The 12,197-nt window shown below is 37.0% G+C and overlaps 1 protein-coding gene across 1 annotated transcript in view; it reads right to left on the bottom strand.

Moving 5' to 3' along the window:
- Positions 1-8,598: 8,598 nt before the first annotated feature.
- LOC129439786 (uncharacterized) overlaps positions 8,599-12,197 on the bottom strand; it is a 31,890-nt gene continuing 28,291 nt past the window's right edge. The window contains exons 6-7 of the mRNA XM_055198596.2: positions 10,712-10,951; positions 8,599-10,200 (exon numbers count right to left, since the gene is read on the bottom strand). Of these exons, the coding sequence (XP_055054571.2) occupies positions 9,610-10,200; positions 10,712-10,951 (831 nt within the window). The 3' untranslated portion in view covers positions 8,599-9,609. The remainder of the gene's footprint in view (positions 10,201-10,711; positions 10,952-12,197) is intronic.

The following is a 12,197-nucleotide window of genomic DNA, read 5'->3' as shown; positions in this document are numbered from 1 at the left end:
TTTCTTTTGAGTAGTTGTGTTTCGATTGCTACACATTTGTAAAACTCTTTTGTGGTTATTTAACTGGGTTAACCACATTGTAGTTCTTTATAGACGTTTAAAAAGTTGGTTTTTAATTGATGTGAATGTTGTATACTGACAGCCTATTAAATCGATTACTACATTTAATATTTTAAAACATTTGAGGCATCAAACCACACAAAGTTTTTAAAGTGACATGAATGAAATTAAAATTGTCATCTTTTTTTCTCATCCTCATGTTCTTCTAAACCTTTTGAGTTTTTATTATATAAAACACGAAATAAGTTATTTTGATAAATGTCAGTAAACATGCAGTTGACGGCATCCATTGACTTCCATAATATTTTTTCATACTATGGAAGACAGTGGGTACATACAGAAATAGGAACCTGGGTGACATTTATTTTTGGGTGAACTATCCTTAAACGTTTAATTTACCTTTTAACATTATCTCTTTTTTTCGTTAATAAGTTTTCTTTTTTAATTTACTTTTTCTGTTTTTTTTTTTTATTGACACTTTGTGTACCTACTGTCTCAATGCTTTGTTGTAATCCCAGAATCATTGCAGGAACTCTCATTAGTATCAGAATTAACAAAACTGGGTGATTCTCTCGAAATCCAGATTTAGAAGGTGTCCAGCATCAGAATTTACAAAAGCCCTTGAAGACAATTTTTTTCATTATTTTTAGTGGATTTTTTTGGATTATTTACATTTTTTATATTATCATTATCAAAAGTTATCATTACCACAACATGATTTTTACATTAAAAATATGCATTTACAAATTCATGTTTCGGTAATGAAACTAAAAAGTTGTCAAACAAAATTGTAACTTTTATTTGGAGAGAAAAAATAAGAACTGCTTACCTGGAAGTCATCTTGAGTGTCACAGTCAATTATGTCCCTTCCAACAAGTTTTTTTTACAAAATGTTAGTTCATTGAGGACTTTAACAGTGATTGAAAATTGTTGCGGAGGATGATAAAATTGGTCTTGGACACATTTATATTTCTTATTATTGTCACTACATTTACCAATGATCACCAAATACCACTTTTTTTTTTACTGTAAATGTTTATAGTATAACATGCACTGAAGCGTTTTATTTTTTTAGATTTTTTTTATTATAAATATTTAAAGAACCCAAATCCAGTCATGGACACGTTGCGGTAATGAAAATATTTCCCTTAAATGTGGAAAAAAACAATAAAAATGTTTTTATGATGTCATTTGAAATCATGTGCAAAATACATGAAGAGATGACATTTACTTTTATCATCAAAATGTTTCATGACACCTTGCAAGTCTAATTTCACAAAAATCACCCAACTGTGTTGAGAAATTATAAAATAAAGTTAGCTTAAAGGGATAGTTCACTTTAAAATGAAAATTCTGTCATCATTTACACATCCTCATGTTGTTCTGGACCTGTATGAATTGTTTTTTCTGATGAACACAGGGGAAGATATTTTGAGGAAAATGGTGAACACACAGCATATAGTGTCCATTGAATTCCATAGTAGGAATAAAAAAATTATGTAATTTAATGGGTACTATCAACATCCATTATTTATCAAAATATCTTCATCATTTATCACAATACTTCCAAAATATGTTTTCCTACTATGGAAGTCAATGGATGTTGTGTGTTTACCATCATTTCTCAAAATATCTTATTTTGTGTTCATCAGAAAAAAGAAATTTGTGCAGGTTTGGAACAGCATGAGGATGGGGGAGTGGTGACAGAGTTTTCATTTTGAAGTGAACTATCCCTTTAATTTAACTTTATTTTATGAGTTACTCATTATTTATACAGTACACATATTACACACATGCATGTGTGATTTCGTCTCGCATCATGACGTTCTTCAGAGATTCGGATTAGACTTCCTACATTCCCAGAGGTCAATCCTCTTCCACCATCACCACAGCCTCAACTGCTCTTTACAGTTTTTCTCAGTCGCTTTGGTACATTTCTCAGATCAGAATTGAAATTCTCAAAACTACTTGTTCAATTCTCACATCATTGTGTCACTTGTGCACATCAAAAAAGCAGTTTCTCATTTCTTTGAACAAGTTGCAAATGCTTTGGTACATTCATGCAAATGATTATGTACAATCTTCTGCTTTTTCCTACATTATCGATTGCTTATGTCATGTTGATCGAAATGTATTATAATGGGTCTCTGTTGAATAGTCTCACCCCCCACAACATTTAGGCATTAGTTCATAGTATAAGTCTTTACATGCAAAATTATTGAACAAGTTCTCATAATTGTGCCGATCAAACATATTTTTATAAATTTCTATTAGAAGTTTTACTAAATCTGTCCTGACTTGGTTAATTGCTCCCAGGTGAATCTTGACAGACAGAAACGTCCCCAGCAAGCCAAAACTGAGATGTTGAAATGACTGCTAACTATAGACCCAATATAGTCCGTCTATGAGTAACCCACTTCTACCCTAAATAACCTTGAATTTGGTTACATGCCATTTTTGCCAAAATAACTTGAAGATGTATGATATTCCAACAGGTGTTCAATGTGTTTGCTTTCATTTCTTTTACATGATCTAAAAGTATTTGCATTGTGTATTTTTTTGGCTATGGTTAGACGTCTATTAGACTTTCACTGGCAGCCCAAATTTAGCCTTGTTTTAGCCAAACATGCTTGCTGGGTCAGGAGGTATAGGAATACTTCAGTGTAATACAGCACTGCATGTACAGTTTTCCCTAAAGATATTGTCCCATGTTCACATTTCTACTTTTTTTTCTTTGGGCTAGTGATGTCTTTTCCTTTCTGTATGGCAATGACATAGTTTGTCAATGAATTACAGTACAAACAGTAAAAGCGTAAATGTAAATTTTGTTCAGTCTCTTGCAATCAAACTCCCACATAACTTACACTAAGGTGTAAATTACAATTTACAATACTTGTCATCAAAACTTTAGCGATAGTTTACATCAGAAAATCACTTCAGAGTAAACTGTTATATTGACAACGTGACTAAACATCTTATCCGTACACAATGACACATTGACTTGTCATTCTGATGGCACTGGCATGTTCATTGACACAGATATTTGAAGAGTTTGGTTCCAAAACGCAATAAATCCATTTTGACAAATTTCGGTAAAACGTGTTTTCTATACCAAGAAAGTGACAAGATGAAAACCACTATTTTCTGTTAGGCTACAAACTTTCACATAGCATCTTTAGGTTATAAAAACATAAAAAATTCAAATCCATAACTTGATTTTCAAAGATTTATTATAATTTTTTTCCACAAAATGCAAAAAATCTATGACAATCAAATTTGCATTCATCTTTGCCATTTTATATTCATTTAGTTGAACAGTTGTACACACTGACTAAAAAAATAAACATTAATGGCATTAATCAAAACACTTACTTTGTCATATTAAGAACCATGTCATTGCAGCGGTTATACTGACGTCGTCGCTTAGCATTTTTCACAGCGATCAGCTGTAAAATGTTTTGGTCCTGCTCGAATTTCGTTGACTTTGAGTAAAATAATGGAAAGTTTTTCATAAGATCATCTGGGTTCAATGTTTTAGCATGAGAAGCTTGATGCTGTCGGGAGAACAAGCACCCGAGTGCCTCTCGCGGAAATTATTAGATGTTGATGGCTTACGTTTCTTTCCCGTCCCAGAAAACCATCACAGGTTTAGCAATGCAATTAAAGTATTATTTTGTTTTGTTTGTTGATCACGAAGTACAAAGTAGATGAGGAAAACTAGAACTCAGCGCGCCGCCATGTTTGTTTACATTGCGTGAATGGTACGCTGTAATTTCTGGAATGGATTTATTGCGTTCTGTAAAAAAGGAGGAGTGGCGTTTATCGCATTTTGGGGGAAAAAGGGAGAAAAGATGACAGAATAACACGGCGGATATTGGATTTTGCGTAAAATTAAGAATTTACTTTTAACTACTGACCTGATATAATACTGATTTTGGCAGTAACTCATTTTTTTAATAAAATGCCGTTTGTCGCGTTTTGGAACCAAACTCTTCGTTTACTTTTGAGAGATGAACTAAGGATTTTGAGTAAGAGAGGCTTTTGCAGGTTATCCATGGTGTTTTGCTATTTGTACGAATTGTTTTGAGAAATGCACTTACTGTTTTGCAAATTGTGAGTATGATTCGATAAATGTACCAAAGCGACTAATAAAACTGTAATAAACACACACAGAAGCCCTAAGTGCATTAAAACCTCACACACTGACTTAATGGCACCTAATGAACGACCACATTTGGTGGGTTTGCAACACTTCATTAGTTAGCGTTGAGTCTAAACGGATTTATACAAAAGGCCTCACGCTGGCATTATGTTGATTCGCGTTTGCTTGGGAATTTTAGTAGTTGGTAGGCAAACTGAGCTTGGATTGCAGTTTTTATTCAGTATCCTCAAGGTTTAAAGGGGTTGATATTCAAATGATTTGTTAATAAATTGCCTTTGATGTTTGTGTTTTATTATTTTGCAATCTACTTTTTATGTTCTATCAAAATGACATTTATGCATATTCTTAAACACTATACACGTATACAGGCTTTAGCTTGACTTCTTTCATATGGTCTAAATCAGGTCCTCCGGTGTGGTGTTTGTGCTTTAAGTCTCAAACTCCAGGCTTTTTCAAATCTGCAGGAAGTGTTAAGGGATTTATTCAGGATCGGTCCCGTGTTGAAGCTTTCGAGGCTGCTTTGCATTTGCTGAATGGGAAATGTTGTACTCAACAGCAAATATTTACTCACTTGGGTTGGGATTTTTTTTCTTTTAGGAAAGGGGGTATTCAATTCTACCTCATCAAAGTTTAAGCTGGGGAGTTTAAATAAGGAAAAGTATGATTGATTCTGTACTTAAGCAGGTTTTTGATTCATGTATAATAAAATGAGAGCACATTTACTAGCAATGTTTTAGAGAACTGAGCTTGCTGTGCCTTGTAATGCTTAAATCTGATGCTTAGCGACTGTCTAATTTACTGCACTAATAAATAAAAGATTGCATTACATTTTTGTCATTGCTATTTCTTTGTGAAATAATTAAGACCTAAGCGAATGTGTTATTTATTAGATAACCCAGGTTGCATTTTTTTTAGTGGAAACAACATACATAAATTGCTTTTGTAGCCCTAACTTAACTTCCGGTAGACTTCTGCATAGTAGTGTTGTAGTTCTCGAGACCGGTCTCAAGACCACTTTTTAAAGGTCTTGGTCTCGTCTTGGAATCGACCGCATCGGTCTCGGTCTCAGACATAGAGGATTCTGAAAAATTAATGTATAAAATGTTACTTACAGATCCTTAATTTTTTAAATAGCTACCAAATTCACACAAAGATGATTCATGCAAACCGTCTCCCCCTCGTCTTTTGGAAACCGAAAACATTTTTATTTTCCACAAGGTATTTGTTCTAGAGAGAAGTCACTAAGTGGCTGGTGCAAAAATTTTCAACGTTGCATACCATACGTTGCCGTAACGCAGCATACCAGTGATGTGCGTGTTGATCAATAAGCAGGTGTCTGCGCTCACTCGTGGTTACGAGTCATTCAAAAATATTTTTTATGATATTCGGGTCGCGGTTGGTCTGGTTTTTGAAATTAAAGATGCCTTTTAAACCTTTGTAATTTATATAGTTACACTAATATAAAGAACACCCTATAGCGTAGTTCCTACGTCTATGGCCCAATGACATTTCAATGAGCATTTACTACTTTTACAAATGCGGACCAGGAAGCGGGTCAGGTACAATATTTTTTGCGGTCCAAGTTGCGGGTGAGTTAGTTGAAAACGTTGGTCGGTGTGCGGGTTGTTTATACATTGACACGCGCATCATTGCAGCACACCATACGTTGCCGTAACGCAGCACACCATACGTTGCTGTAACGCAGCACACCATACGTTGCCCTAACGCAGCACACCATACGTTGCCGTAACACAGCACACCATACGTTGCCCTAACGCAGCACACCATACGTTGCCATAATGTAACATACCATACGTTGCACTAACGTAACATACCATACGTTGCCATAACACACATTGCCCTAACGTAGCATGCCATATGTTGCCGTACCGTAGCATACCATAGGTTGCACTAATGTATCATAACATATGTTGCCCTAACACAAAATAACATACGTTGCTGTAACATAACATATCATACGTTGCCGTAATGCAGCACACCATACGTTGCCGTAACGCAGCACACCATACGTTGCCGTAACGCAGCACACCATACGTTGCCGTAACGCAGCACACCATACGTTGCCGTAACGCAGCACACCATACGTTGCCCTAACGCAGCACACCATACGTTGCCCTAACGCAGCACACCATACGTTGCCGTAACACAGCACACCATACGTTGCCCTAACGCAGCACACCATACGTTGCCATAATGTAACATACCATACGTTGCACTAACGTACCATACCATACGTTGCCATAACACACATTGCCCTAACGTAGCATGCCATATGTTGCCGTACCGTAGCATACCATAGGTTGCACTAATGTATCATAACATATGTTGCCCTAACACAAAATAACATACGTTGCTGTAACATAACATATCATACGTTGCCGTAATGCAGCACACCATACGTTGCCGTAACGCAGCACACCATACGTTGCCGTAACGCAGCACACCATACGTTGCCCTAACGCAGCACACCATACGTTGCTGCAACGCAGCACACCATACGTTGCCATAACGCAGCACACCATACGTTGCCGTAACGCAGCACACCATACGTTGCCGTTACGCAGCACACCATACGTTGCCATTACGCAGCACACCATACGTTGCCATAATGTAACATACCATACGTTGCCATAACACACATTGCCCTAACGTAGCATGCCATATGTTGCCGTACCGTAGCATACCATAGGTTGCACTAATGTATCATAACATATGTTGCCCTAACACAAAATAACATACGTTGCTGTAACATAACATATACGTTGCCATAACGTAACATACCATACGTTGCCATAACACACGTTGCCCTAACGTAGAATATGTTGCCATAACGTAACGTAACATACGTTGCACTAATGTATCATAACACATGTTGCCCTAACGCAAAATGACATACGTTGCTGTAACATAACACACCATAGATTGCCCTATTGTAACATACCATACGTTGCCATAACGTAACATATCTATGTTTCCCTAACCTAACATACCATACGTTGCCATAACATACCATAATGTAACATATCTATGTTTCCCTAACGTAACATACCATACGTTGCAATAACAAACGTTGCCCTAACCTAGCATACCATAGGTTGCCGTAACGTAACACAACATATAGTGCCCTAATGCAAAATAACATACGTTGCTGTAACATAACATACCATACTTTGCCCTATTGTAACATACCCTACGCTGCCATAACGTAACATATCTATGTTTCCCTAACGTAACATACCATACATTGTCATAACAAACGTTGCCCTAACGTAGCATACCTTACGTTGCACTAATGTATCATAACATATGTTGCCCTAATGCAAAATAACATACGTTGCTGTAACATAACATATCATACGTTGCCCTATTGTAATATACCATACGTTGCCATAACGTAACATACAATACGTTTCCCTAAAGTAACATATCATATGTTTCCCTAACGTAACATACCATACGTTGCCATAAAACACATTGCCCTAACGTAGCATAGCATATGTTGCCGTAACGTAACATACCATAAGTTGCCTTACATAGCATACCATACGTTGACATAACACACGTTGCCCTAATGTAGCATAACATACGTTGCCGTAACGTAACATATCATACGTCGCTCTAAGCCATTTGATTATGTTGTTTCCACTAAAATCGTCTTTTTAACCAGAGTTAAATTAAACAACACAAAAAATTAGAAGATTAGAAGTATAGTTCTACTTCAGTAGTACTTCAATGCACTTTATATAGATAGTTCACTTTAAAATGAAAATTCTGTCATCATTTACTCATCCTCATGTTGTTCTAAACCTGTATGAATTTCTTTTTTCTGATGAACACAAAAATAAAGATATTTTGAGAAATGATGGTAAACACACAGCAGTAAGTGACCATTGACTTACTTCAATAGTAGGAAAAAAATATTTTGGAAGTATTGTAATAAATGACTAAGAAAATATTTTGATAAATGATGGTAAGCACACAGTTGACGGTACCCATTAAATTCCGTCATATTTTTTTATTCCTACTATGGAAGTCTATGGTCACTTACTGCTGTGTGTTTACCATCATTTCTCAAAATATCTTTATTTTTGTGTTCATCAGAAAAAAAGAAATTCATACAGGTTTAGAACAACATGAGGATGAGTGAATGATGACAGAAGTGAACTATCCCTTTAAAAAAACTATACTGAACACCAATAAAAGCCTTCTTAAACTGATTTTATGTGTATTGAAATAAATGGCATCTCAAAATAACACAGTTGAGTACACTTCAATGTTCTTACGTTTATCTGAAGTACTAAAGACAAATGTTTTGTATATCAAGTAAAAGTTTTAAAGTAGTACATTTACTAAGTTTACTTGGTGCATTTTAGTGCCTGGGGATACAACACCCACAAAAGTTCACTGTACAAAAACATATTTATTTGCATTAAATGTTAGTTACTGCATATTATAGGTCTGTAGAGTGGTCAGTTCCCTTTATAAACCAACATGTCTCACAATCAGATACAAATATACCATACTGAATATTAAAAAACACTGTTGCAGCATATAAGAAATTGAATACGTTATAAAAAATATGATTGTATACATTTTCAATTATTGCATCAGTACATATTTAGCAGCATTGCCACAAGGCACAGTAAGAAGTGCTATAGGAGGTGAAACTGAGAAACATGAAGGAACTGAGAAACAATTGTGACAATGAAACATACAAACTAGAACAATCAAACAAAACAAACAAAAGCATAGTTTAACAATTTACAATTAATTTGTCTTTTTTTCTTCGTTAAGTCATATGAAAAATAAAAAAGGCTTTAACTTATGAAGGAGTAAGAGTGTTTTGGACTAGAAAAAATGGATAAAAGTTGTGAGAGATGTCAAGCAGCTTTCTGCTAAACCTGTTAATTGATCTTCTACGTGTTTCAAAGGGATTAGGAATCAGTTGTATTGTTCACTGAACAAATAAGAAACTTGATGAAGTAACAATACAGTCAGTCGAACTTAAATCTCTTATTAGTGAATGGTAAATTAAGTGTTCATAGTTAAATTCATATATATACACAATTGAAACAATTAAAAGTTACAAACTATACTGATAGATGATTTTATACTTACATAAACCCTGTGAATACAGAAGTGATGGCTTTACCAACCAAAGAAGAACAATAAGTGCTTCAACACAACAGATTTTTCATTAATCCTTCCAATATTCATAATAAATCCATGTGAATAACAAGGCAACTTTTCTTTTGGCCCACAGTATCTACTGGATGAACTGGTCACATGACCACCATATTTCAACCACATGGCACTGATTGGCATAAGGAACATCTTTATTTTATTTCCTTATCTTTGAGTCACTGTTAACACGAGAGAGATAAAGGACCCTCTATTTCGAGACACAAGATCCCACCCTGACCTCCAGTTTGACCATCTCCCTTCACTAGAGAGTGATCATCTGGTTGGGCGGTACGGACTGGGCCTTTCGACAGAAGTGGCATGTTTGGCCCATCGCACTTCTGTTTGTTCAACCTCAAAGGCTCATCATGATGTTCTGCTAACACAAGAGGCTGTCGGTCTTCCTCTTCTGATATAGCAAACACTGGCACTGTAACATGGTTGTCCTCACCGCTTAATACTTGTTGCTGGCCAGAGGGGGCGCTGGTGGTCTCAGACAGCTGATTTGAGCTTGTAATTCCATTTACAGTGGTCAACCCCTGTGGCTTGGAGGACTCGGATGCTCCAGAGAGCAGGCCGAAGCATGGTGGATTGAAACGGGTACGTCGGAGGTTGCTGGTGGAGTTAAGTCGTCGTTGGCGCTGGGCAGGCTGAGTCAGTGGGTACGAAGCATTGCTCATGAAGGAGTCCGAGTGGCAGCCCTCATCAGGAGTCTGAGGTGGTACGTCTGAAAGGACCTTTGCCCTTCCACCATCTGTAGCTGTGCTTGGAAGTCCCTGAGGGAAGAGTATTAAATGTTATACCGTATCTTCTTTATCATTAATAATCAAATTATCTCTATTTAGGTCTTTGACAGGCAGATCTTTTCTGGACAATATGGACCCACTACAGTCCAACCTATCAGCTGTCTCCCACGTTCTGCACACCACTCTCACCCACATCGACAACAACATCATGGGGATTCGTGTTATGCTGCTGTTTATAGACTATTGCTCAGCCTTTAACACCATAGAGACCCACAGACTTGCCTCTAAGCTCAGGGACCTTGGTTTAAATACCCCCCTCTGCGTTAAAGAGTTCCTCTCAGGCAAACCCCAGGTTGGAGAGTGGACCAGGCCACCTGCTGCAACAGGAGTACCACAGGGATCTGTCTTGGGCCCTTTGCTTTTTTCTCTTTACACATGACTATGTGTCCTGTGTCCTCTCATGTATACAAATTTTCTTATGCAAGTGCACAGTATTTAAAGAGACCTAATATTAATTAGAACCAAAGTACTAAATACTCACACTGTCCACCAGTTTGGTAAAGGGGCTTGTTGAATTCCAACTACACCATTTCTTATGAAGTTGGGGAAGCGGAGGAATGAGATCCTGGAAGGTTCGTACACTCCATGCTCTTGGTCGTGTGCTGTTTGCTGATCCAGTAAGACTGCTCTTGGTTACAGTAGGCAGGGCTGAATCTGGAGATGACCAATCAAAGAGGCGACCGGGTCCTGTGTCACTGTGTCTTAGGAAACGGTCTCGTTGCTAAGAGAGAGTATAGTTTTAGATTCTTCATTATAATTGACAAATCCTATAAACCTCAATAGTGAAATTCAATTTCAAACTTTCATGCAGACAGCAGAATCCAATAAAGTATAAAATTCATCAATCTCTTTTATAAATGTACATTTGATGCAAAATGTTGAGTAAATGAAATATGTTGGGTTTCATAATCTTTAAAAACGATTAAATCATGAAATGTTATTGATGAATATAATTTGGTGGTTCATTCTTTAAGAGCCATCAAATAAAGGTCACCACAATGTCTGACTATTTCTCTTCTATAAATTACATTTATTTTTCTCTTAAGCAGTTCCAGACACTGTGCCCAGGTCACAAATCTACACGAGGGCCATGCAAAGCCAAAACCTTTGCCTAGCATAAAATATGTAGTTAATCAGACATGTGTGCAATCTTTGTGTAAGCTTCAGAAGGGGTTTTCTCATCCATAGGGGTTTGACAGTTCTCACACACAATCTCCAGGAGATCCCAATGTCTAGACGAGTATTATGTTGGGTTTAATCTTGAGCTGTTCTGGCATTGTGACATTATAACTAACACAATACCAAATTGTTTGGCTTTGGGCAAAGGCAAAATAGGATAAAGAAACTACAGTGCCAAAAAGTTAGGGTGCACCCCGCAGCGTCTCGCAGGTTTCTGATTCTTCTCAAACCTCTTTGGATGAACGCAGCTTGGCAAATTTTTCATGTCACAATTTAGAGCCAAAGCAGTATGGACCACACGCACACACATTCGCGGAGAAACGCACAGCGCTGGAGCTGGGAAATTGGCTACGGGCGGAAAGCATTCATTAGGGAGAGCTATTAGTGGGCCAGCACCCCTTCGGCTGCCAGAGTTTCTCTGTCCCAGCATCCTCCAGTGAAGAGCAGCGTCTATGAGGCCAAGCTTCTTGGTGTGTGGTGATGTTCAATCAATGCAGAACACTGCACCGGCTATTCATGCTGAAAACTATTCAGTGTCATGAAGAAAGCTTACAAAGCGAGAGTAAACAGATAGAAAAAAAAAATATGAGTATGACGAGATAAATATGCATTCAAATTTTTAAACACGATAAAGATATCCGCGTAACACGGTGGTCCTGATAAAACATTTGGACAAAACATAAATGTATTAAATGTCACTGCATGGTAATTAAATGGTGAATAACATTTCCTTAAACCTCACAAATTCATTGTAGCCATTTTGATGGTACTTTTGAGGCCAAGTGGTC

This window comes from Misgurnus anguillicaudatus, chromosome 22 (assembly GCF_027580225.2).
Source record: "Misgurnus anguillicaudatus chromosome 22, ASM2758022v2, whole genome shotgun sequence".
NCBI lineage: Eukaryota > Metazoa > Chordata > Actinopteri > Cypriniformes > Cobitidae > Misgurnus > Misgurnus anguillicaudatus.
Note: the sequence above shows the minus strand (reverse complement) of the source record. Positions and strands in the feature narration are given on the sequence as shown.